This window comes from Megascapheus bottae, chromosome 5, assembly GCF_031878675.1.
Source record: "Megascapheus bottae isolate mThoBot1 chromosome 5, mThoBot2.hap1, whole genome shotgun sequence".
Taxonomy (NCBI): Eukaryota; Metazoa; Chordata; class Mammalia; order Rodentia; family Geomyidae; genus Megascapheus; species Megascapheus bottae.
The window spans coordinates 49,072,008-49,099,843 of NC_143513.1; the positions used below are offsets into that span (position 1 = coordinate 49,072,008).

General features: G+C 39.7%; 1 protein-coding gene across 1 annotated transcript in view; it reads right to left on the reverse strand.

Annotated features, from left to right (window-relative positions):
• LOC150063355 (lanosterol 14-alpha demethylase-like) overlaps positions 1-26,547 on the reverse strand; it is a 30,970-nt gene extending 4,423 nt beyond the window's left edge. The window contains exons 1-7 of the mRNA XM_090333090.1: positions 26,377-26,547; positions 22,340-22,438; positions 18,369-18,545; positions 17,742-17,868; positions 14,822-14,996; positions 4,759-4,878; positions 4,345-4,540 (exon numbers count right to left, since the gene is read on the reverse strand). Coding sequence (XP_090189216.1) covers positions 4,345-4,540; positions 4,759-4,878; positions 14,822-14,996; positions 17,742-17,868; positions 18,369-18,545; positions 22,340-22,438; positions 26,377-26,538 — 1,056 coding nt within the window. The 5' untranslated portion in view covers positions 26,539-26,547. The remainder of the gene's footprint in view (positions 1-4,344; positions 4,541-4,758; positions 4,879-14,821; positions 14,997-17,741; positions 17,869-18,368; positions 18,546-22,339; positions 22,439-26,376) is intronic.
• Between the last annotated feature and the right edge of the window lie 1,289 nt (positions 26,548-27,836).

Genomic DNA, 27,836 nt, shown 5'->3' on the forward strand with positions numbered 1-27,836 from the left:
GGGGGCTCCCGCGGAGAGCAAGGAGAAGGAACAGGAAAGATGACAGGAAGAGTGGCAGCCACTGTGAAGAATAGTTCAACTAAGCATTTCCAGAAAGGACTCATTCAAATAATGAGAGCAGTTACAAAAATCAATGTCAACTTCTTCAAAATTCAGGTAAATTAAGCATAGATTTTGTAAGTATTTTGGTGCTGGTAGCTCAGGACTGTAATCCTAGCTACTCAGAAGAGGCTGAGATCTGTGGATCTTAGTTTAAAGCCAGACTGGGCAGGAAAATATGAGAGACTTGTATCTCAAAAGAAAACAAACAAAAAAAGCCAAAAGTAGAATTATTGCCCAAACAGTAGAGCAAAATGGTTAGAGAACCAGTGAGAGAAAGAGAGACAGAGAGAAAGAGATCGAGAGGGGGGGAGGAAAATTCAAGGAGGAAAGAAAAAAATGAATCTTTGTGAGAAAAGTAAATCTTGTAGCAGTATGACAACCTTCAGATCCATTGTAGTCTTCAAAACCAACAGCACGGTTTCAACTACAGCAATCGAACAATTCTGAACGTGCCAAAACTTGCCAAAAAATAGTTCTTAACGTAATAGGCAGATGAGGTGGTGATATTATTTGGAGCCAACAGGACATAAAACAAAATACTAAAAGGAAAAGTAGGGAATGAAATGTCTATAAGAGACTTTTTTTAAAATAAATTTTATTTAACATGTGCATTACAGAAAACATATATAAGCAAAGTGCAAAGAATTACTGCCACAAGCAGTTCAGTTGGACATGACTGTCTAGATCCTCCATGTAACACCAATCCCTTTAGATAACTGAGATTGTCTAGTGTGTGTCATGCTTTCCTAAATGTTATGAATTCACCAATGCAAAATCCCAAAACTACATGAATATTTTGATAACCAAGAATAAACTACACCAACTCAATCTGTTTGGTTAAAAAAATGCAATTCTACTTTTCTTAGGGATAAAAATTTCACTGAAGACAAAAATGGCAACAGGCTTCTAGACAGAAGTATTGGCAGAATTACAATTAAAATACTGCATTTCCTTTATGCTCAAATTAAAATGAGATTAAAGCAAGATATACTAAGCAAATTCTAAGCTCATTAGTAGGCTTATAGTATACTATTAAAATATTAGCAAGAATGTTTCTACTAAATGTATCCATCCCCATGAGACAAGCAGAACCACATATATCAATGGCTCTACTCAAAGTGTACCTTGCTCTCCTCCCCTCTGCTGCCAACCTTTAAATAAACCCTGACCTCACTGCCCAGAGGTGGCACAATCTAACCAAGATGGATCTGTTGATTGCAACAGACATTTACAAGTTAGCTAATTCACTAGTTCTATGTTTTACCATACACTGTCACCTCAGAACATCTACAAAGATTAGATATTCTGAAATAATGAACTTTGTGTACGAATATAAGTACCAAAACATGCACATCTTCTAGATGTGAAAATACTAACACAGCCTTTCCCTTACCTTCCTCTTCTCCCTTCCTATCACTCCAGATACTAACTCTGAGAAAAGGACTTAATATTTTAAGTTCACTCCCAGAAGACAGTTTTTCCTAAGAACTAACAAAAGGTCATTTACATAGGGATTATTTTCTACTTCTGACTTGGCATTAAGACTTAATCCTTAGCAATATTAACTAAAATACATGTATAGAACAAAGTCTAGACAACCTGAACCAACAGAACAGGCACAAGACAGCCTGTTCTTTACACACTTCCTCCCCAACCCCATCCCCGGCACCGCCCAGTTAAGAGCATAGCTTCTAAAACATTACAATTCACTCCCACGTTCAACCACAGAAAAATACTTCAAGGGCAATACGTTAACCCTCTTTTATAGAGTTATGCACATACTTTTAAAACTTCTTTTTTTTTTTCAAGGCAGGAGCTTGTTTATTGAGGAAGTACATTCAGCTAATACTGGATGCAGGAGCCTATATCACAAAGGTGGGCAGGGTGAGGGGAGGTAGGTAAAGAAGGGGAATCAGGTGCTGTCCGAGAGGGTAGAAGGGTTCGGGGGCCTATCCCAGAGGTGGCCTTATTTTACATCACAAACCACAGCCACACCTTCTGACCAGGCGGCAGGCACCATCTCAGCTAGGTGCCATCCCAAGACCAGGAAGTGAGCGCTGGGCCAAGAGTTAGGCCTCCTTTTCTACAGCATAGGTTTCCATTTCCCTGATGTGATGTGCTCCACATCTCCCCCTTTTTTGTTTCATTAGCAGGTGCTTGCTTTACTCAAGAGTGTGCCTGTCTTAGGTTGTCCCCCTCTGGGGATCTTACCCGTTATTGACTATCACTCTAGCTCTTCAGGCAATTCACCTGTAGGGCTGGCAGACCCAAATGGAGATTTAAGTAGGGGAGGCAGCTGATGTCTGCAAAGGAAACCCTTCTATCTTCTGGTCTACATCTGTACATCCTGGTAAGGGCCGGGGCTAACCTCATAGGATTCCCAGTTCGCATCTCGTAGCACAGCATATTGTTGTCGGACCACAATTAACTGCCAACAGCTTTAACCTGATCTCTAAGAAACTGAAGGAGCTTCTTGATCACACAAGGTCTGAATGTGAATACAAGGATCACTCTAACCATGGGGCCCACGAAAGGGAGAAGGTAAGGGAGCCAACCATTTAGTCCAGCCCAAAATAGTGAGATTTTTTTAAACTTCTATACAATAATCTTGAGGTCTGTTTGCAGATGACATGCCCAATTAGTATCTAACAAGGCTCTGATGACTCACCTATTACTAATCTACACAAACAGAAGTGAAGGCTGAATTTTAACTGTTGTTGGAGTATTAATAACATGTCTTGACACAGAGCCCCTCAGAAAAGATGGAAGACTTAATTATTCAAGACATAGCAAGAAATCTCCAATGATTATTAAGTGACTAGTAATATTTTTAAAAGTTGAACAACTTCATAAGACAAATATATACTTTACATGCTTAATCCAGGAAAGTCACTTTAAATAAAAACATTTTAAACAAAAACAATTTTGAACAGGGGACTCTGATTTGCAGAACTGCTACATTCTGGGTTTATGGTAGTTTTTTTTTTTTAATGGTTGTAATGCAATTGGAACTCTGGACTTCCAGCTTGCTAAGCAAATATTCTACCATTTGTTTTTTAAATAGTTTCAATTAAAAAATTAAAAACACACACAAATAGTAAAAACAGCTTATCACAGTACAATAAGCAGTTTACTGAATTATTCCTAGAGAACAGATATTGGACTCACTAAACAAAGAATTTAAACAAGTTGTTATATATCTGAAAAAATAGAAGAAAACTATGTATAAGGTTAAAGAAAATATGAAGAAATACTTCATCAAATAGTTTGTAGAAAAAAATAGAATGTCTGGAATCAGAAAATCTAAGAAATGAACATTTTACTAAAATGAACATTTCAAAGAGGCTTAGACTGGCAGAATTTAAATTTTATTCAATAAGAATGTAAAAAGTACACTTAACAAAAGTTTTCCAAAAGTCTTTTTCATTGAAAACTAAAAACCACTGAAAGTAATTAAGGACTCAAAGAATAGACAGAAAAGTATCCTATGTAAATAAATTTAAATTCTGAAATAGACATAATGAGAAACTGACAAAATGGCTATGGATTCAAATTGGTAAAATATAACATAATGACCACCAAGAGCTTTCCTGTGGAAATTAGTAAGCTGACCCTAAAAGAAACAGGGCCAGGATTTTGGCCTAGTGGTAGAATACTTGCTAGTATGCATGAAGACTCCAGTTCTATTCCTTGGTACCACATACATAGAAAAAAGCCAGAAGTGATGCTGAGGCTCAAAGTGCTAGAGCTCTAGCCTTGAAAAAGTCCAAGGACAGTGCTTAGGCCCTGAGCTCAAGCCCAGGCCTGGCCAAAAAAAAAAAAACAGAAAACAAAAAACAAAAACACCTGTGAAAACAATTTAGAGGACAATCCCAAATTCAAACATTTAGTAATGGCTTAGCGCTTTAACACAAGGTCATTGAAACAATCCAGAGACCAAAAGTAAGGCCTAAAATTTATGATCAATATATTTTGACAAAACTGTACAGTGGAAAGAAGTCTTTTTTAGCAGATGGTGCTAAACCAACTTCATATCTACATGCAAAAGATTACCTCACATTTGTTACCAGATTCTAGTTAACTCAAAATGAATCAAAAATGCAAAAGTAAGACATAAAAACTAAAGGTGGAAATCTTTACACATTTGATTAGATAATGATTTCTTAATAAAAGCACATCAAGCAATAAAAAATAAAAGAAACAATATAAAAGACAGCAATGAAACTGAAAACTCCAACAAACCTGGTCATAAGTTAAGGGAGGTAGAGTCTCTCCGCAGACGGTTTTCTGTTCTAAGTAACATTTTTCTTGAAGTGTTTTGTCTCTGGCCAAAAAGAAGCCCAACCAGGCACTGGCACTTGAGGATGTATGCTGACCAGCCAAGAGCAGCACAATAAGCATCCCTGCCACTTCATCATCTGTCAAAGGCCGCCCATCCCTAGGGAATGAAGCCAGTCAATAGTTCATGCCTATACCATTAGAGCCATATGTACATACCAATATTCACTATTCTCTGTCACGGGGACTCATAGTTATTTAGGTTCAATCACGTAAAAGGGGGATAGCTTCTACCTTATATTTTAACTAGAAATACTACTTATGCTTTAATAAGTACTTCCTGACTTCAATTTGATATAAAACCTGAGCCACTCTTACTTGTATGTAGAATCTATTAAGGTTTGGAGAATGTCATTATGTTTTTCTGCTGATTCCCTGCGTTTCTGGATTGCCTTGCACAACATATTCTTGATCGCTCGATGAGCTCTGTCTCTGCGTCTACAATTCAAAAATAAAATGTGTTTTTTTAAAAAATAATACTACATGCTTGGGAAAGTCATAAACTTGATGTACATTTTTAGTAACATTCTTTTAAAGCAGTTAAGATTCCATAAATGGCAAGTAAACCTAAAGTAAGGATACTGCAATTTTCAGAGAAAAGAAAGGCAGCTCTTAAGTGATTTTATGGGGGGGAGGGAACGGTCATTCATTTTGCACAATTCTGATGTCAACATCTGAGTGGCTCCTGAATTTAAGTCTGGGAAGACAACTTTTTTTTACATGAATCTTTAAACAATTCTGTGAGCAAAGTTTGTAACTGCTAGATTATTGTCTGTCTTTCTAACACGTACCAGTTTATTCAGTTCTATACCACCAAGTTCTGATGTTTTGGCAGGAGGTGGGATAAATAAGTGTGAGCATTTGGAGCTGCTTGTTAGCATAGAAGACTTCTCCCTTCCTATCTTAGTAGAAAACAAAATATGCACTTGACATAGTAGCAAATTGGTTGGTTGCAACTGTTTGCTATTTAGTGAACTAGCAAATGACTCATGTATTTTGTTTATTATGAACTGGGCAGTATGAGTAAAACTAAATCTTACTTGTTTTTCATCCCCTTGAATGAGGTCTTGCATGTCTGAGGAAAAATCGTGCACTAATGCATATATTTTGGGGACACAGATTTCTGTAGTTTTTGTAGGGCTTGGATTTTTTATTTGTTTGCTTGCTGATGTACAATACTTGGAGTTTTAATTAGAAAATTACTTTGGAGTTGGAGCTTCTAGGCAAACTACTTTTAAAGAAATGGTTTCATTGTCAGTATTTTTCCCTTGGTCCCCAAATGTATATTTCCTACACACACACAGACACAGACACAGACACACACACACAAACACACACACACACACACACACACACACACACACACACTTAACATTTGTTATTTCTTTTGGTGCCAGAACAGTTTTCATTGGGTTACAGGGCAATATCCTAGATTGAAAATGTGTTTGTAGGTATGTAAAAGAAAATTAGAGCAAACAGCCATTCAAATTCAGTCTTACAATACCACAAATGAAACATTTAAAATATTGTGTGGAGACGTTTACGTGCTGATTGCACACCTGCAGTACTGTGGATTTTTAACATTTTGTCCCCTTTTTATTGAAACAGTGAAATATTCATTCAACATTTACTGTTAATTGATGATTTTATTTTATGTTTTGATAGTAATATATCCTTACAACACTCTTGCAACAAAATTGGCTTTACCATCCTGGCTTTAGTAAGTATAGAAGACTATTACCATCTTTATTGCTATAATGTGTTAAACATTATATGCTAGTAGACTCTAGTTTGTTTCAGGTGGAAAGTATTCTTTTGAGTTTCCATTTTAAATGTGTTTGGACTAGACAATAAACTACTGATATCTGCAAAAAAAATAATACTTTCTAGGATAAATTCTGTAATCTTAATGCCTCTAAAATAAGTGACAAAACTCAGAACCAAGGAGAAAAAAGAAGCCATGAAACATATACTGTTAAGAATTACAACATAGAGATTCCCTTCTTGAACACTTGTTTGTTAAATATGTCATTTGAAATATGATTTAAAAATCAATGTTAATAAATTCTTTAATTAAAAAAAATTACTATAACAGAGGAAAGAAGATGGCACTGAAACAATAGAAACCCAGCCTAGCTCTCTCCCACAAAAAAGAGAATCAGGGAATCCCATGAGCCAACTATCTTAAGAAATCAACAACTACTAATTTAAGAAGCAATGGGAAAGTACACAAACTGGAAAAGAAATCCAGACAAAGCTTATATCCAACGTTCTCAAAAGACCCGAAACGTGAGGACCGCTCGCACACCCCTTGCCAGCGGCTTCAAGGCGCAGGGCCGGGAAGCCCAGAACTCCAGCAATGCCAGCAAGCAGCAGAATCCCGACCCAGGAGCCCTCACAGACCATGCGTGGACAACACAGGCGGTGTCAGAGACCAGAGGGGAGGCAAATGACCCTCCAACACCGTGGAGCAACTCACATCTAACCCCATCAGTAAGTAGTCCAGCAGGTTCCCCCAAACCCATCGGGAATCAGAGCTGGTGGTGAGCTACAGAACTTAACCCAGACCCCTCCACCCTGCCCAAGAAAGACTGGCAAGTGCAGGGGGCAAGAAATTCAGAATCCTGTCCCTTCCCCCGACAGCCCCCTCCCCCAGGCCATTGACTGGAGACTGATAGGCGGGCAGGTGCTAAGCCCCAGCACCCCACCAAAGGGGGTGGAGGTGTCCCTGCTCCCATCTGCCCAACAGCCTCCTCTCCAGGACACTGAAACTGGAGACTGAGGGGCACTGAGACCCAGATTCCAAGTGCTAGTGTGGGTGTGTGCACATGCATGCATCTGAGTGAGCCAAAACCTAGTGGGGTGCCCCCCACCCCCCACTGGGAGCCTCTGGCAACCCAGCACCAGGGGGCTCCCACGGAGTCACAGTAAGACTCACAGCCAAAAGTGGCCCTGTACCTCTGGTGGAAATCAGGGGTGCACTCCACCTTAGTACCAAAAACAGAAACAGCAGGGATAGCAACCCAGAAAAACAGCAGGGGACTGGAGGGCAGACCAGCAAGGGCAGGGCTCACGCTCTGAGAACCAGAAAGGCACAGCTCCAACCTACTGTGGAAACTCCCAGTGGAGAAACTCCCAGCTGGGCCCTCTCCTGGGACAGTTCCAGCAAACTAGCACTGGCTGGGCTAGCTGAGACCTAGGTGCGCAGCTGCACACAGCCTTAGGGAGTGTGGGGCACATCAGCAAAGGCTGTTACACTCAGACCCAAAATCAGGAGTGTACTCTACCACACTACAGTGACACTAAGTCACCAGCATGGGCACAGCCAGCAACGGGTCTCCACTGGGAACCAGCAGTAGCTGCTCACTCCTTTTGGGAATTGAGAACATGCCCACCAAGGGTAGGCAAAACCAAAAGAGAACACCTACAGCGGGGCCCTTCTGCTGGTCACCAGGTGTACAAGAAAAACACAGCTGTGCTACCCAGCTGAGATCCAAGGACGCACTCAAAAAGCAAGTGCCATTCACTCACTCTTCAGAACAGGCAGGCATGCCAGCAACAGCGACTAAGCCATACCAGGAATCAGCAGGCATGCCAGCAACAGCTACTCAGCCATACCAGGAATCAGCTGTATGCCCTGCCGCAATAGAACCAAAGGTGTACATCAACAGCTAGTCCCTGCTGCTGAGAACCTGGTGAACAAGCCCCAACAGTAGCCCTATCTAGCCAAACCCCAAAACTCACACACATAACTGTGAGCCACTACGGGAAATCAGCTGTACACTCCTCCTGGCCCCAGAATCGCCAAAAGTGAAAATGCACAACTGGACCCACCTACCTGAAGTCAACAAAGGAATTGAAGCTGAGAACCACACATCTACACAAATACCCAGAGAGAACCTGAAGAGACACGAGACATGACTCTGTTCAAGGAGATGATTGTGGACATGACTAAAGAAATTAAAGCAGAACTACGAAAACAATTCCAGGAATATAAGCAGGAAATTACCAAGGAGTTCCTTTATTTTAAAAGTGAAGTGGAGACAAAAACAACAAAGCTGATATGGAAAGATGAATACCCTCAGAGAAGACAGGATGGGTTCAATGTCTACAATGCAAACTAAAATGGATGCGCTAGGCAACAAATTGACTAGAATGGAGAATTAGGGTATCAGGAACGGAAGATAAAACAGAAGAGTTGGAACAGAGAGTAATTAATCTGGAAAAAATCAGTCAAAATTCACCAAAGAGAAGTTGAAGAATTGGCAGGTGCAGTCAAGAAATCTAATCTGCATATAATAACAATAGATGAAGGGGGGAGTTTCAAATGAAGGGAATTCAACACTTATTCACCAAGATTATTACAGAGAACTTCCCTAACCTCAAAGGGGAAAATCTCACAGTACTGAAGCCTTCAGGACCCCAAGCAAGCAGGATCCCAGAAGTAACTCCCCCAGGCATAGCATAGTAAAAACATTAGAACTGAATAGTAAGGAGCTGATCCTTAATGCTGCAAAAACAAAGAACTATACTACAATGGAAAACAATTAGAATCATTGCAGACCTCTCCACGCAAACCCTATGCAAGAAAAGCTTAGAAAAATACCATTCATGCCCTGAAGACCAGTAACTGCCAAACCAGACTGATAGACCCAGTGAAACTGGCATTTACATTTGAGGGAGAAACAAGAATATTTCATCCTGAAGAGAAGCTATATGAATTTATGCACACTAAATCAGCATTATAAAAAATATTAATCAAGAACAAAGAGTAGAACAGCAAGAATTCCCATCAAGAAGCTATCACCTATAAATCAATAAGTACAAAGGGGAAAAAGTGTGAGAAAGAGAGAAACACAGAAGGAAAAATAAATAATGACAAAGGAGGCTAACAACCACTTCTCCATAATTTCCCTAAATATGAACGGGCTGAACAATCCAATCAAAAGACACAGAACAGCAGATTGGCTTACGAAACAAGACTCATCCATTTGTTGTCTACAAGAGACCCACCTCATTGCCAAAGACAGAAATAAACCAAATAAAAGGATGGAAAAGAATTTTCCACTCCAATGCACCATGCAAAAAAGCAGGAGTAGCAATCCATCTCTGACAAAACTAACTTTTCATTAGAATCAGTACATAAAGATAAAGATAGCCACTAAATATTAGGAAAGGAGTCAATTCATAACCAGTTATAAACATTTTCTCCCACAACATGAGAGCACCTAAGTATGTCAAGCAAACTCTCTTAGAGTTACAGGACAAGATAGACTCAAATAGAATTCTAGTGGGAGACTTCAATATGCTACTCTCAGCAAAAGATAAGCAAAGACACCTGAGTTAAATGACACCATACCCAGCTGGGCTTAACAGATATACATAGAGTCTTCCATCCAACAGCAAAACTTTATACATTTTTCTCAGCACCACATGGAACACACTTCAAAATAGATCATATAATTGTTCACACAGAAAACTTAAGCAGATACAAGAGGACTAATTAGATCCCCTACATTCTATCAGACCACAGTGGAGTCAGACTAATTTTGAACAATGCAGTCAAAGTCAAAAAACAGTCACTTGGCAGCTGTCAGAAAGAATGCAGGGGATCATATTAGTCCTCTTGTATCTGCTTAAGGGGCAACTTTATCGCACAAGGACCCATATTAAAAAGACAGAAGGAGCTCAAGTAAATAACCTAAAGAAGAAATTGAAGCATCTCGAGGAGCAAGAAAAAGTTAACTCTAGAACAATTAGAAGGATAGAAATAACAAAAATAAATTGGAAATATCAGAGATTGAAATAAGATCTACTATACATAGAATTAATAAATCAAAAAATTGGTTTTTAAAAGGTGCATGGTATCCTTAATATGTGGCGATTAGATCCAAACAGTACAAGAGCAAGGACTCAATATTTGCATACCCAATGCTATGGACATGGTATTGGAAATACATAGACATAAAAATCTATGACTCTATAGATGTAATGTTTTATGACATAGATTAATATGTATCTATGACATACAAACCCTCAGCTTAATTTCATTTATGCTCTAAAATTTAAGTGCCAGTGATTGTACATACAGATTCCCTTCTTGAATACTTGTGAAGTGCCTCAACTGAAATATGATTAAAATCAATGTTAATAAATTCTTTAATAAAAAATTTGGTTCTTTGAAAAAGTCAACAAAATCCATTTAATTATTGGTGCTGGGAAAATGTTGCTACTGTGGAGCAACATGGGAATGGGGAGGGACACACAGGACCAGCCTGAAGTCCCCCGGAGCCGAGTGAGATGGTAAGTGTCGATGACACCCAGTCCTCCCCCAATTACCGGGGAAGAAAAAGAACACACTGAGTCAGGAGCAGTGTCAACCATGAAAACGCATCAGGTTCTCTCTGCTGATCTCTCTTTATTGCGTCAGACAATTAATTATATACTATTGGGGTAAAAGAAGGTGGGAACTGGGAAGCTAGCCAATAGGAAGAGGGCCACCGTGCTACCACTAAGGGTCTGGGGGGGACTTTCAGGTATTGGACGGGACAAGTGCAGGAAAGCCCGCAAGACCTGCACTGCTACGAGACCCGTGCAGCTGAGGGGGGGATTGGGGGGGGGGTTCAGTCGTGTCACGTACACAGAGATGCCTTAAGAGAGGTATGCAAGGAGCGAATGCCTGGCCAAAGCCCTTTAATGGCCGCTGAGCCAGAATCAGGCCTCGGAGATGAAGGTCAGGCCCCAACAGGAAAACTGGGAAGCCACAGGTAGAAAACTAAAAATTGATCCCAGCCTATCACCACGCACAAGCATTAACTCTAAATAGATCAAAGCCCTCAATATCAGATCTGAAACCCTGAAACTGCTACATGATAGAGTAGGAGAGATACTGGAACTCATAGGCACAGGCAAAAGTTCCTGAATAGAGTCCCAGAGTCATAACAGATTGGAGAGAGACTCCACAAATGGGACTACCTAAAAATAAAACGTTTCTGTACTTTAATGTACTATGTTATCTCTCATCGCTTTTGCTATCCCTTGGTTATCTCATATTGTTACAATATTTCACCTTGTTATCTGATATATTTTATATGTGCTTAATTGGTTATTTGAAATTGGATAGGGAAGGGGGGAAATCAAGATGAGCAGGGGGAGGGGGAAGGGGAGATGTGGACCATTTCATGAGAAAGGGTATCAATGTTGTGAAGTAATGCATCTTCTATCAGGTGAATATAATGTAACCCTTCTATTAATTACAATAAAAAATCTAAATTAAAAAAAAGTTTCTCTATAGGAAAAGGCATAGCTACTAAAGTAGAAAGACAGACAATCAACTGGGAAAAGATATTTACCAATAATACATCAGACAAATGCTTAATATCCAGTATCTAAAGGGAACTCAAGAACTAATCCCCCCCAACCCAACAAGCAAATCAATCACTAAATGGGCAAGGGAACTAAACAGAGACTCATCAAAAGAAGAGGTTAAGGGGCTGGGAGTTTGGCCTAGTGGTACAGTGCTTGCCTAGCATTCACGAAGACCCAGGTTCAATTCCTTGGTACCACATACATAGAAAAGCTGGAAGTGGTGCTGTGGCTCAAGTGGTAGAGCACTAGCTTTGAGGAAAGCCCAAGGGCAGTGCTCAGGCCCTGAGTTCAGGCCCTAGGACTGGCAAAAAACAAAACAAACCAAAACAAAAGAAGAGGTTAAAATGGCCACACACACACACACACACACACACACACACATACAAAAACATGAGAAAATGCTCATTATCCACGGTCATAAAGGAAATGCAAATAAAAACAACCCTAAGATGCCACCTTACCCCAATTAGAATGGCCAATATTCTGAACTCAGACAACGACAAATGCTGGCAGGAATGTGGAGAAAGAGGAACCCTACTGCACTGCTGGTGGGAATGTAAACTAGTGCAACCACTCTGGAAGACAGTTTGGAGGTTTCCTAAAAAATACTGAAGATAGACCTTCCCTATCACCCAGCCATAGCACTCCTGGGCATCTACCCTGAGCATCATAACCCAGGATATGATAAAAACATCTGCTCAGCCATGTTCATCTCTGCACTATTCACAATAGCCAAGCGATGGAAACAACCCAGATGCCCCACTACAGATGAATGGATACAGAAAATGTGGTATATATATATATATATATATATACAATGAAATTCTACATAGCCAACAGACAAGATAAAATAATGACATTTGGTGGGAAATGGATGAAACTATAGCAAATCATGTTGAGCAAGATAAGTCAGGACCCAAGGAACAAAAGGTGCTTTGTCTCCTTGATATGTGAATATTAGACCAAAACAGTACAGGAGCAATGACTCGATATTCGGGTACCCAAGGTTACGAACATATAAACATAATTGCATAGACATAAAAATCTATGATGTGATATATACTCTATAGACATATTTTATTAAATAGATTAATATGTATCTATAACATACAAGCCCTCAGCTTAATTTTAATTTTGTCCTAAAATCTAAGTGCCAGTGATTGCATGTAGAGATTTCCTTCTTGAATACTTGTTCATTAAACATGATATTTGAAATATGATGTAAAAATCAATGTTTAAAATATTAAAAAATAATTACTACATTCCTGAGGGCAATGTGCAGTACTGCATGTACCCATCTATCAACTGATCACAGGTTGTTAGGACACTACCTGTCTTCTACCTGAAGTTCTAAAACAAGGGTAAAAGTCCCTTCGGAACATTTTCCAGTTCAAGAGAAAGCTGCACAGTCTTTTAAACTAAGATGAGACACTAATTTTAACCAAATCAAGTCTTGAGGCAGAATAGTTCTAGAACGGTTCTTCTAGAGGATTTAATTATATTTTTCAGTTTCTAAAACAACATAGTTGTACAGATTTTTATGACTTTTTAGAGTCATAAAATAAGCTTCAACTCTCAAAATGTCATGTTTAACATGATGCAAGTAGTTTGAAATAGATACTGTCTATACTCACAGGTATCTCTGAGCACTGGAGCTGGCATTTAAACCCAGCTCTCTCTAAAGTCAAGCTCTCTAATAGGAATGCCTGCCCTGTTTCCCTTACAAGACTGTTATTGAGGATTAACAGAGAATATGTACAGGAAGGAAGCATTCAGGGTTAACAGTGGGAACAAAGCCCAGAAAACACATGGCCTATTTAAGAAAGTAAAGGGAGGCCGGGAGTGTGGCCTAGTGGTTAAAGTGCTTGCCTAGCATGCACGAAGACCCGGGTTCAATTCCTTGGTACCACATACATACAAAAAAGCTGGAAGTGGTGCTGAGGCTCAAGTGGTAGAGCTCTAGCCTTGAGAAAGTCCAGGGACAGTGCTAAGGCCCTAAGCTCAAGCCCAGGACTGGCAAAAAAAAAAAAAAAAAAAAAAAGAAGAAAGTAAATGGAGGCTGGAAACATAGTTATGGAAGAACATCCTTAGTATACACAGGGCACTGGGTTCAGTATGCAGCACCAAAAAATACTAAGAATATGTAAATCAGTTTGTCCAAGGAAACACTAGTTTTTCAACTTAACCTAAGAGACAGTTAGCTAGAAACAGGGTGGGGTACACATTTACAGAAAACTGACTACGGGCCAAACACTGCTGGGTGTTCTCACATAAGATGTCAATTTTTCTTTTAAAAAAACAAAACCAAAACAAAGAAAAGAAAAGAAAAAACCCTGCAAAACTGCCAGGTACTAGTGTCTCAAAATGTTAATTCTAGTTACTCAGGAGGCTGAGATATGAGACACAAGATTCAAAGACAGTCTGGACAAAAACAAAAATCTGGGAGACCTGTAATCTCCAACTAAATAGCAAAAGAAAAAAACAAAGGAAAAAAATCGCCAACTAACTCCACCCCAGCTCTTATCTAACAAAGATGAAAGGCTATTAGCAAAAGGCTATTAACACAAAGGACTCAGAGCTCCACAGCAAATAAGGGTACTACTGCTTTATATGAGAGATGGTCACTGTCCTTGAGGAAAGCACCGTACAGTTGCCAAGCTGACCAACAGAAAATTAAATGAAGGCATAAATATTCCAAAGAAAGAAGTTTCACATTGTACATACTATGAAACCATTGAAGACCTTCACAAAAAAGTGCTTAGAAAAGAGCTGCAGCACAGAAGTGCAGCTCAGACATTCCTGAGTACAGGAATATGCGACATGGTCATTTCGAGACCTTAGAAGAGAACAAGTTACCTTTTTCAATCAACTCAAACAGTTTAAGTTGAAGAAACTTGTCTTTATTCCTTGTAAAGCAATGGGGACTCAATCTTCCCAAATTTAGAAAACAAACCAATATTACAGTAGTTAGACAAAGTTAAATAACCATGTGCAAAAGTTTCTTTAGCCATACCTGAAGGTAGGCACAGGCAGCCATCCTGGCAGGATCCAGGCCGCATTACTGAAGCCTCCATACAGATCTGCATACAGCTGGACCACTTTGTCATTGAATTGACCTCTGATTTCCTTTCCATGGGAACAATGGCTAGCAGCTAAAATTATAAGCTCAGAAAAGGCTTCAAGCACATCTAAGGGAAAAAAAATCATATTCATTGCTATTCCCAAAGTCCTTTGAAATATTTTTGTAAAGACATGGAAGAGATTTGTGGAGAAAATTAACAATTAAAATTAAGCAAAAACAAAAAACAACCAAGTACAGCCAGACTTGGTGGCTCATGCTGTAATCCTAGCTACTCAAGGTATAGAAGGTGAAGGTTTCTGAGTTTGAGAAGTTCGCAAGCCTCATCACAAAAGGCAAGGGGGAGTAAAAAGGGAAGAGGAAGGAGCTAGTGATATAGTTCAAATTGCAATGTGGTGGTAGGAGGCCTAGAATTCAATCCCTAATACTTAAAATATATAAAAAGCACAAAAATATCCCACTTGTACTGTCCCAAAAAATCTAGAGTATGAGGGCAATAAATTATGGGATTCACAATGTCCCTTTTGTCAGTCAAAATAGATACCACAAAAGCATCTCTAAATTCACTCATGAGTTCTTCTCTATCTTGAAAATAAAAATGAATATGGGTATCTGAATTTCAATTCATAGAAAAAAACCATCGAAATAGGTGATTCAAAGCCTGTGAGGACAGACCAAGTACAGCGATGCACACTTCTAATCCCAGCTCCTTAGTAGCTAAGTAGAAACAAGGTTTAGGCTAGCCCTGGCAGGAAAAAAAAGTGGGGGGAGAAAACAGCAAGACCTCCATCTTAACCAATAAGCTAGGCAGGACTGTACTTGTGTGAGATTCCAGGTATGTAGGATTCACAGACCAGAAGATGATAGTCAGAGGCCAACCTGAGAAAAACATGTAAGACCTATCCAAAAAAATAACAAAGAAAAAGGAGCTCAAGCATGGCTCACGTGGTAAAGGATCTGCCTAGCAAGTGCAAGACCCTAGATTTAAACCCCAGTAAATGCAATGAATTAAATGGCAGGAGGACAATAATGGGGTGCTTTCCCGATACAAGGCAGTCCAAAGATTGGATTTTTTTTTCTACCCAGGGCAAATAAAGAAGATCAGGAAAAAAATATTGAAGTCTTGGTCATATAAGGTAGGAAACTACAGGGAGTAGGGGAGGGAAATGAGGACTGGCAAAAAAGAAAACAAAAAACATAAGAAGGGGTATCAATATGTGTGAAGCAATGCTCCTTCTGTCTGGCAAATTTAAATGTAACCCCTCTATTAATTACAATAAAAAATATATGGAAAAAGACCACATTTCTGTAAGTCACCAAAAAATTACACTCTGGAACTCTTTTAAGAAAAACTATGCAGTTAATTCCTTATTTTTTAATTTATTATTATTATTATTATTATTATTATTATTATTATTGCCAGTACTGGGCTTGAGCTCAGGGCCTGAGCACTGTCCTTGGGCTTTCCTCAATGCTAGAATTCTACCCTGAGCCACCGCACCACTTCTGGCTTTTTCTATGTATGTGGTATGAAGGAATTAAACCTGGGTCTTTGTGCATGCTAGGCAGGTGCTCTACCACTAAGCCAAACTCCCGGTCCTTTGTTCTTTAAGTTCACACTCATCAGTGAACTGCCAAATCAGTGGGCCTTCTAACTAGATTATTTTTTTATTATTTGTTTTCTCTTTTTTTTTTTTTTTTTTTTTTTGCCAGTCGTGGGCTTAAGCTCAGAGCCTGAGCACTGTCCTTGGACTTTCTCAAGGTTAGAGCTCTACCACTTGAGCCTTAGCACCATTTCTGGCTTTTTTTTTCTATGTATGTGGTACCGAGGAATCGAACATGGATCTTCGTGCATGCTAGGCAAGCACTCTACCACTAGGCCAAACTCCCAGCCCCCTAACTAGATTTTTAAAAGGAAAAAAGTTCAGCAAATATTCTGGTCCTCTTGATACTGAACGTATCTATCTATCTCACCTACATTTATTGAATTGGAATTCTAAACAGAGTAGTAGCACATGCTTACAGTTTCAGTACTCAGAAGAATGAGTCAGAAGGAACACAAGTTCAAGTCCAGCCTAGGATATAAAGTGACCATGTATGTATATATGTAAGTTTGTATGCTTGTACATATGATGTATGTATGTATATATGTATATTTGTATGCTTGTACATATGATGTATGTATGAATGTACATAGAGAGAGAGAGAGATAAATAAATGTTCTAAAGTTCACATCAGTTTTTTTATAGTTAGAAAACATTCATATCACCTTTAGGTATATTAATGATAAAAGCAGATTTCTAGATTCTTTACAGCAGGTGATACTTAAACCCTGAACACAGTGTGCTGATGTGTTCTGCTATAAACAAGGCTACTGCTTCAAAGGCAATATTTACTAGAGTCTAGGGTAAAGACTATTTCTGTTTTACAACTCCATGGTAGTCGGACATGTTCTTCTCATTAAATCCAAGGTAGTTCCATACATTGTGCTTGGTTTTTTTGTTGTTGTTGGTTGTTTTGGGGGTGGAGGCGGGGGGATTGGTGGGTCATGGGGCTTGAACTCTGAGCCTCAGCGCTGTCCATGAACTCTTCAGCTCAAGGCTACCGCCCTACCTCTTGAGCCACAGCCCCACTTCCCATTTTCTAGTGATTAATTGAAGATTAGAATCTCATGTTCTTTAGTGCCCGAGCTGGCTTTGAACTTTGATCATTAGATCTCAGCCTCCTGAGTAGCTAGGATTACAGGTGAGAGCCATTGTGCCCGGCTTGTGCTTGGTTTTGTATGTAAACACATACATATTCTAGATCTCTAGTCACAGAAAACAAGAGGACAAATCTAAAACATTTTGCTTACTTTTTTCTCCACTTTCTCCCCAACTTTGGAAATATTCCTTTGTTTCTTTTTCAATTATTGAAACACACTGTTTAAAGTAGTCTATGTTAAGTCCACGTATTAATATTTTCTTCTGTTCCTGGAAAACCTTCCAAAAGAAAAAGAAAATTTCAAGAGTATATAACATTAAAATACCTTTGTGTTTTATCAGAGGATCCAATTGTTATCCTAACTATAAAGCATTTAAAGAAAACCACATTTTAAAAAGTAGAAAATATAAAAAAGAGGACTTTTTAGATGATACTAGCTATGGAACACTTCAAGCATCTCTGTATTTATGTGAAGTAGCTATCAAGGTCCTAGGCAACTGACAGACCAGCCCCAACTCCTGCTTCCCTTCAGGTTCCCTTTTCCCACTCCTAACTCCGAGGACCATTTTGCTATGCAGGTTGCCTTCTAGCATTTCAACCCAGTACAAATGCCAGTGCAATTTCCCAAGCATCCACCATAATTTGACATTATTTTTTATCTTCTTTCAGTTTTTATTTAATGTCTTACAATTTTTCTAATCATTTGATCCAAGGAATAAACCATTTTTACATTATAAATGTACAGAGCCATCCATGTCCAGGTAACAGTATCACCTACCGCATTAGGCACATCATATACAACTCCCTTTCCAAACACAGGTGTTGTGAGGCGACTGTAGACATCTTCTGCATTCAAGTCTTCATTTTTACTATTAAAAAGCAGTGCAGCAGCATCACTCCCCAGAAGGTAAGTAAATTTCTTCCCCATGAGAGTAAAACTAAATACAGGTCCATACTAAAGAAAGAACCCATAGTGAGGTTAACAAAAACAAAAGAGAAAAGGGCAACATTAAGGTACTTCAAGTTCATTGAAAAAATGCATAACATTCGATTCTCAAAAAAAAATTATCTTCATCTTTCAATAACCGCTAATCTTTGTGGCTGTTTTGTTGTTGTTGTTTTTGCCAGTCGTAAGGCTTGAACTCAGGGCCTGAGCACTGTCCTTGCACTTTCTCAAGGCTGCTCTACCACTTTGAGCCACAGCACCACTTCCAGGCTTTTCTGTGTATGTGGTACCGAGGAATCGAACACAGAGAAGAGCTTAATGCGTGCTAGCAAGGACTCTACTAATAGGCCACATTCCCAGCCCCTCAATCTTTGTTTAAATTTAAGTAAAAGAATGAATATAAAGGAACAACCAAATGTTATGGCCTTTTCTCCAGTATTTGCTATGTGAGGGTACAAGAATACTACTTAGTTATCACTGTGTTGCTTGCTACCTCACCATACTGATTTCATTTGTTGTTATTACTGATAATTCTGTTACATGTTAAATGTTTCAGTAGAATTATAGTCATTATTAAAGACTAGGCTCTGGGATATAACCATTAATAAAAGGACTATCCCTGACTCATAAAGCATTTGTCTATCAGAAAAAGATATAGTCAAGTAATCACATTAACAAAAGTAGGAGTCCACATGCAAACAAGTATTATACAAGAAAAGAAGCAGATAAAAGAAGGTAAAAAGGAGACCAAGGCGGGGAATTTGGCCTAGTGGTAAGAGTGCTTGCCTAGCATGCACGAAGACCCAGGTTTGATTCCTCAGTAGTACCACATGTATAGAAAAAAAAGCTGGAAGCGGTGCTGTGACTCAAGTGGTAGAGTTCTAACCTTGAGAAAGCCCAAGGACAATGTGCAGGCCCTGAGTTCAGACCCCATGACTGTCAAAGAAAAGAAAAAAAAATTTAAAAAAGGAGACTGAAAGAGGAAAAGACACTGGGACTGAAAGTGAATGGCAAGTTTTGTAGTAGTTAAGTGTGCACAAGGCCTAAAGGTGAAAAGGGGACAGATGAGAGAAGATGGGAGTCAAGAGTGAAGCGGATAACCGGGAATGGCAGCTCACACCTGTAATCCTAGCTACTTCAGGAGGTTGAGATCTGAGTATCGCAGAACTGGAAAGCAGGGTGGGAAAGAAGTGGTTAATTGGAAATAATGGCTTTCAGAAGCCTTTCAATTTCAAACAACTAAAAGAATCATATAGAAATTGGACATCCAGATGTACAGCTCAAAAAAAAGACCTGATCTACAGATATGAATTTAGATGACATCTACATATAGCTTGTAACCGAAGCTGGAAGAAAAGAGATTACTAAGAAAATACAGGCATGGAGCCAAAAGTTGGAGCATTCCAATAGTAAATGGCCAATATCTGCCCACAACTGAGTTACAAAAGAGACCAGGTCCTTTGGATTAGTGACATGGACTGAAGGATTTGTAAATAGGAGTCATGGAAATGGACATTTGAGTACAGACGAGTCATTAAATGGGTGTGACAGGAGACCGAGTAATTAAGAGAAGTCTTATCTTTCTTAAGTGGAAGACACTGAACATTTTTCACAGAAAAAGGGAAGAGATTCAGCGAGGTAATATATACATTGACAGAAAAAATAATAGTATCACTTTTTGAAAACTAAAGGGATAGGGATCTCAGCCTTCAATAGGAAATAAAAGATCTTACAATAAAATTAGATAGAGCATACTGAGCTTTAGAACAAGCTGCTGATACCAGATTGCATGCATTCAAAATCCCAGTTCCTCCACTGATCCATCAAGCAACAGTCAGAAAAATTAAACTTTCTGTACTTCAACTTCCCGCATCTATAAAATGGCAATGATCAAGAGAGTATAAACTATATAGAGCATAAACTGTCAAGATTACATAAACTACATGTGGAGGGCAAAGTACTTTGAAATAATCTCAGTTTTATTATCTATAAAATAGATATAACTGAAGAGGGTTTTTGAGGCTTTGGTGAAAGAATTTTTACAAAGCACTAAATTCTGTACAAAGTAGATGTTTTATAATTACTACCCTGATTAGAAAAACTATAGATCCAAACGAGTTGGAATATTTGAAATCAAGAGTATGAGGGAGCTTGTTATTTTTGTTTTTGTGCTCATCCTAGGTTTTGAACTCAGAGCTCTGGGTGCTGTACCTCAGCTCTTTTGCTCAAGGCTAGCACTCTAGCACTTTGGCCATACTCTACTTCAGGCTTTTGTGATGGCTAATTGGAGATCAGTATTCTCATGAACTTGTCTATTTGGGCTGGCTTCAAACTTCAGTCCTCAGACCTCAGCCTCCTGAGTAGCTAGGATTACAGGCATGAGCCACTAGCTCCCAGCTTGGGTCCTTTTCAATCATCTTTTAATTAGGAGACAAAAATCACCTGCTTTGATGAAGGAGAAAAAGATCAGAAGTGGGCCGGGAGTTTGGCCTACTGGTAGAGTGCTTGCCTAGCATGCATGAAGACCCGGGTTCGATTCCTCGGTACCACATACACAGCAAAAAGCCAGAAGTGGTGCTGAGGCTCAAGTGGTAGACTGCTAGCCTTGAGAAAGTCCAAGGACAGTGCTCAGGCCCTGAGCCCAAGCCCAGGCCTGGCAAAAAAAAAACAAAAAAAACTCTGAAGTTTAGATAAGTGAAAGCTTGAGTCAGTCACTCTCATGAATTGGAAAGTCAATCATAAGAACATTATAGAATTGTTGAGCAAAACAAAATTTCATGTAAGATAAGTACTCATGACTTGAGGAAGGAAGCAATCTGGCACACAGAAGATGAGTAACTCTGTCCACAGACAATGTGAACACAGTAAAAAGATCCAGGGATGAGGAAACTAGATGTGCTGACAAGACTATAACTTGAAATGAGAGGCCATGGACCCAAAGTAGAAAAGGAAGGAAAGCCAGAAAGAACTCTGTTAGATCAGAAACAAAGTAAATGAGAACCTGGATTAGTAATGTCTAAGAATGGCTATAACCCAAGGAGGTACAAGCAAATCAGAAGATACGACCTAAAATAAGGTGATTTATTATTGTAAGACAATAGTGAAGTCTAAGATAAGAGTTAACAGCTGACGTGCTGGGAGTTTGGCCTAGTGGTAGAGTGCTTGCCTAGCATGCACGAAGACCTGGGTTCAATTCCTCAGTACCACATACATAAAAAAAAAAAAGCTGGAAGTGGTTCTGAGGCTCAAGTGGTAGAGCTCTGGCCTTGAAAAAGTCCAAGGACAGTGCTCAGGCCCTGAGCTCAAGCCCAGGACTGGCAAAAAAAAAAAAAAAAAAAAAAAGAGTTAACAGCTGAATATATAGGAAATCTCAGAGAGGATCAAAGATTCCAGGGCCCATGATCCCGTGATATCATGTAAACCAATCCAAGTGGCAAGTGAAGTCATGGAAAATGGACACAGCAGGTTTAGAAAATTTGAGGTTCATGATTAACAAAAAATATCAGTTCAATCACTCTTAAGCACAGTCAGTGAAAACAAAATTTAGAATAATCCCAGGACATTGGGAGAAACTAAAGGGGGGGGGTCTACAGGGCCTTTACCTCTCTATATATGTTATGTTTATTTCTACTGTTAATAAGCAAATCAACACCATTTTTCCAAACTGTTCTATTTTATAGGAAAAGTTTGAAAAGCATCTCTCCCTCTCCCTCTCTCTCTCTCTCTCTCTCTCTCTCTCTCTCTCTCTCTCTCTCTCTCTTTCTCTCTGGCTTGTGATTTTAGATGGAGTCTATAAAACGTACCTTCTCATATGCATTTTCTAAGAATTCAGTTGGATTTTTTCCAAATGCTATAGCTTGGCCAAGGAATGGAAATGGAGAAAAAATGTATGGTGGACTTTTCTGTAAGAGAAAAAAGAATATTTCAATGCCCGTTTCATTTTAAGAGAAAAACTCAGGTCAGTTCCATGACAGAACAGTTAAGTAAAATTTGCCATTAATCAAAAACAGTTTACCAAAAAGTAAAGCATTAAAGGTAACAAGAACAGCCAAACTGTCAGTATCTTTGAAGAGGAGCTAAACGGAAGAAAAACTGTAAAGATGATTTTATATATATATGGTAAATAACTAGACAAACAGGCGCTGGGACTTGAGCAATAGACATATGTCTAATATTAATGGTGGGTCTAGAAGAGTGTCTGGAAGGAAAGAAACCAGTGTCATCACTTCTACTACAATATACAGTTTTAGTCCCAAAATATTATCTAAAAATAAGGAATCACAACAGGGAATCACAACTATGGAATCAGTCAAAGCACCCATCAATTAATGAATGGATAAAGAAAATGTAATTCAAAGCCTGACACTGGTAGCTCATGCCTGAATCCTAGTACAGAAGTCTGAGACCTAAGGATCTTAGTTCAAAGCCAACTCAGGCAGGAGAGCCCATGAGTCTTAACCTCTAATTAGCCACCTGAAAACAGGAAGTGGTGCTGTGGCTCAAAGAGGCAGAAAGGAGCTCAGGAACAGCACATAGTCCCCTAAATTCAAGTCTCAAAACCAGAAAGGAAAAAAAAAAAGAAACAATTCATACACAACAAAGTAAAAACAGTATTCTGTTATTTGGCCACAAAGAGGAGTGAAATCTCATCAAGAGGAAGAAAATGGAGCCAAGATTATCATGAGCCCGTCTCAGAAAAAAATAAATACACCATGATTCCATCTTATGTGGAATCTAAAACTAAAAATCAAAATAAAACAAACAAAAGACAGAAAGTAAAAAGAAAAGTGTTTGGCAAGGTGTAACCAACAGGGATAGAAGGTGGGGAAAAAAAGGTCATGGGCTTGGGGCCGGGAGTTTGGCCTAGTGGTAGAGTGCTTGCCTGGCATGCATGAAGTCCCAGGTTCGATTCCTCGGTACCACATACATGGAAAAAAGCCATAAGCGGTGCTGAGGCTCAAGTGGTAGAGCTCTAGCCTGAGAAAGTCCAAGGACAGTGCTCAGGCCCTGAGCTCAAGCCCAGGACTGGCACCAAAAAAAAAAAAAAAGGTCATGGGCAAAGGGGTGGGGGTAAGTTATTGAATATAGTCAAAGTAAATATATATATATATGTATGAAAAGAGTAAACATAATAAAAATTGTACAAAACAGAGAGGAACAGGAAAAGTAATAGAGGAGGAAAGCATGAGCAAAATACTAAATGAGAATAAACTGCATTGCACAATTAAAAATATAAAACAAAAATATATCCATTTAGGGCTCTAAGACTATGAATTTATTTTCACTAGGAATTGCTTTATCATCATATACATATATACTCCTTAATATGTATTATTTAAATATAACTTATATTTATTCTTTAATCATTATCTCTATATTCTGACATATTGATCTTATTTCTCCTGTAAAGAATGTGGGGGGGTTTTCAGTATTTTGAAATAATTTTAGATTTCCTTTCACCTCAATTTTAAATACTACACCACTGCAACCTGAAGTAAGAGAATGATTTTTTAAAAGCTGCACAGAAATGAAGTATGCAAAGGGAAATATTTAAGCAACATTTAAAACCAACATGTTTATCTCACTGCAAATGAACTAGATCCATGATTTTTTTCAACTACAACTTTTTTATTTAATAATTGTATTTTACTGTTGAGGTGATCAATAAAAGGGTTAGTTACATTCGTCAGGAAATGGGTGCATTACTTCTTGAACACTGATACCACTTCCCATGTTTTTCTCCCAATTTCCCCCCTCACCCCTTTCCCAATCATTTTGTTTTTCCCCCTTGCCTTCCCTATTTCAAATAAACAAATAAATGAATATACAATATACCAGTTACCAAAGTCAGATATAGTTAATAACATGAAATAAACTATAAGGAGAAGAAAAAAAGAGAGAAAAATAATTTCACATAGTATGTCAAAAACAATAATCACAAAGATAAAACCTCTTATTTCCACGATTTTTTTCATATATTTTATTATAATTAATAGAAGGGTTACATTATATTCATCAGATAGAAGGTGCATTACTTCACAAACATTGATACCCTTTCTCATGTTTTGGTCCCCATTTCCCACCCCTCATCTTGTTTCCCCCCCCCTTCCCTATCCTATTTCCAATTACCAAATAAGCATATATACAATATATCAAATAACAAGGTAAATACTGTAACAATATGAGATAACCAAGGGACAGCAAAAAAGATGAGAGATAACATAGTACACTTAAGGACAACAATTACTCATTATATGGCTTTGTTTCTATATCCTGGAGGTCCTTTCATTTAGCGTCATACTATATGGCCTTATGTATCTAGGTTTTGTTTTATTGTAAATCTCTGCTAGGAGAGTCCAAGGTTTCTACTGATTATGATAAATGAGGGAACCCATTGAGCCTTATGTTTCTTTGAGTCTGGCTTACTTCACTTAGTATGATTTTTTCTAATCTTTTGATTTCCTTACAAATGGGGCGATGTCATTCTTTCTGATGGCAGTATAGAATTCCATTGTGTATAAATACCATCTCTTGTTGATCCAATCATCAACTGTGGGGCATCTGGGTTGGTTCCATATCTTTGCTATTGTTTCCATGATTTTTAAAGTGAGTAGATCAAGTGTAAGAGGAATCTTCTTGGCACTCATCATAAAAATCACCACAACTTACAAGACTAGGACTCCTGAAAAACTAAACTTGTAATGATTAAAAAAAAAGGGTAGTGGCTGGGAGTTTGGCCTGGTGGGAGAGTGCTTGCCTAGCATGCACCCAAGTTCAATTCCTTGATACCATATGTGTAGAAAAAGGCAGAAGTGGTGCTGTGGCTCTAGTGGTAGAGTGCTAGACTTGAGAAAGCTCAAGGACAGCGCCGAGGCCCTGTGTTCAAGCCCAGAATGGAAAAAAAAAAAAAAAAGAAGAGGAAGGAGAAGAAGGATGTTAGGAACGTGGAAAAGAAAAAAAAGGGAAAAAGCCAGACTCCATTCTCAACAGGATAGGACTGTTTATTGAGTCACAAACAACAAGGAGCCCACCTCTCTCCTGGTCTTGGAGGCTGAGTTAAAGGGGGACTGAGGGGGAGTGAGTCAGGGGTTTTATAAAGCCCTGGGGTTACTTGAGTTTAGTGTAAGAGGGGTTACTGGAGACAAGGGCAGAAAATAGGTAAGTATTCTCTTCTCCAAGGTTTCAAGCTTTTCAATTTAAACAGCTCTACATCTCTCCTGTCTAAATGATTTGACCTCTCCAGGTCCAGTTCTGGTCTTCCATCCTCTTGAACTCTTTCCTGGCCTCCGAGCTCGGCCTGGGAGCCTTCCAGGCTAGGCCGGCCATGGAATGTCCCCAGCCAGGCTCGAGTCAGATTGCCCAGGCCTCATCAAGCGCTGCCCTGCACATGCCTGGGGTTTTGCCTGACATCCGTGGGCACCCCGGGTCACGGGGTGAAGGTCAATCCTAAAGATGACATTTCTCACCTCCTCGGTGGTCTCCAGGGGAACATCACCACCTCCCAACACTCCTCAGAGGAGAGGGAAACAAAGCTTCAAACACGAAAGTTGCTTTATCTTTCCAGTGATTAAAACAGGGCAACACACAACAAATGTTAACTCTGCCTTAGGTCTGCTAAGAATCAAATAAAACCTGCTTGTAAAGCGACTTGGTCAGAACTTAGTGGTAAGTGCAATATAAGTTGTTTGTTCCCTTATTCAGTGCCGGCGGCACCTGCGTCACCAGCTACGGCTCCGGCCTCCGAGCCCCGGCCAGCTGCCCGGAAGCCGGGGTCCGTGCCAGCCCTTCGGCCACCCAGGCCGCCGCCCTCCGCGCCCGGACCCCGGCGGGTGCAACTTACCGCCCCGGGGGGCAGCGGGACCATGTGGCCGACAGCGAGGCGGAACACGTAGACCAGGCTGAGCGTGAAGGCGCAGGCGACCAGCAGTGTGGAGAGCAGGTTGCCGCCTGTCACCTGCTCCAGCACCGACCCTCCCGCCTGCAGGAAATCCAGTAACACCATCGCGGCGGCGGCGGCTGCCTTGGCTCCACTTCACTCCGCCACAGACACTGGAGGCCGAGGTCCCTGCTGCTCCTCCGAAGACGTGGAGCCAGAGAAGCCGGTGCGTCACAGAACGGGGCGGGGCCCGCCGCTGGCCACGCCCCATGTGTTAAGCCTCCCCACCCCCACTCACCCCCACCCCTGTCCTGCCCCAGTTGATAGCCAGGCCACAGGTAGTATACATAGCCGCCAAGGTAAACCTAACCTGGTTATTTGCTATGCTCTGTTGTACCAAAAAAAAACAAAAAGTGCAGCCAAAGAAACAAAGAAGTTGTGCAAAGTCGTGAGCTACTTATTTAAGGTGGCATTTCTGAAAGTTTAGAGGCCCAAAGACTTTGCCGCAGGAGAAAATCTTAATGAGTCTGTTGGCTTCAAATGAAAGCATCCCTAACAACATGAATGCCAAAGTTAACCCTACTTCCAGATAAACAGGAGGTCCTGACCAGATTGATTCTTGATTTAGAGCTGGAGTTTGTGCTAAGTTTGGGGATACAAGGAGCAAAGCAAAACTGTCAAACCATCGGGAAATAAATAGGGATAATTGCCTATTTGATACTCCTACCTAAAGATCATTTCATTTCAGTAAATCCAAAACCTGAACTTATCTCCTCCTCTGCCCTCCTGTGATGCCCACACCACTCCCTCCTCTTCCATTCATCACTCCACTACCAAATTCTTTTAAGTCTTCCTTCATATAAAAGTTTCCCCATTCCTTGCTAGCCTTGAACTGAAGAGCTCAGGGTCAATGCCCAGACCCAGAGTTCAAGCCCCAGCTACTGACAAAATAAAATTTAAAAAAAAAAAAGTTTCTCCATTCCTATTGCTACTGCTTTAAAGGCCTTTTATCTTTTATTGTCCCCGTTACTGCAACAGGGTCCTACTGGTGTATGGCAAGAAAACAGAGAAGCCACATTTTGAGAGGTTGAATTTAAAGTCTTTATTAGAAAGCCTGCATCTGCAGACAGACTCCTATTGCAAAGACCTGCAGCCCAGAATGGACCTACCACACAGCTTTTAAAGATAAAAACCACATGTGTGGGATGGAGAAGCCTGAACATCCTTAACAAAAGCGTTATACACAGCTCGGCCCCAGACACTCATGCCTGTAATCCTAGCTACTATGTAGATCCAGTACCCATAGTTCACTACTTACAACAGGAGCCTCTTACCTCCATGCTCATCTTTATCCTTTACACTATGGTCACTTCTTGAGTTATTAAAGTATGTTTGGGCCATAATCACAAATGACACAATCCTCA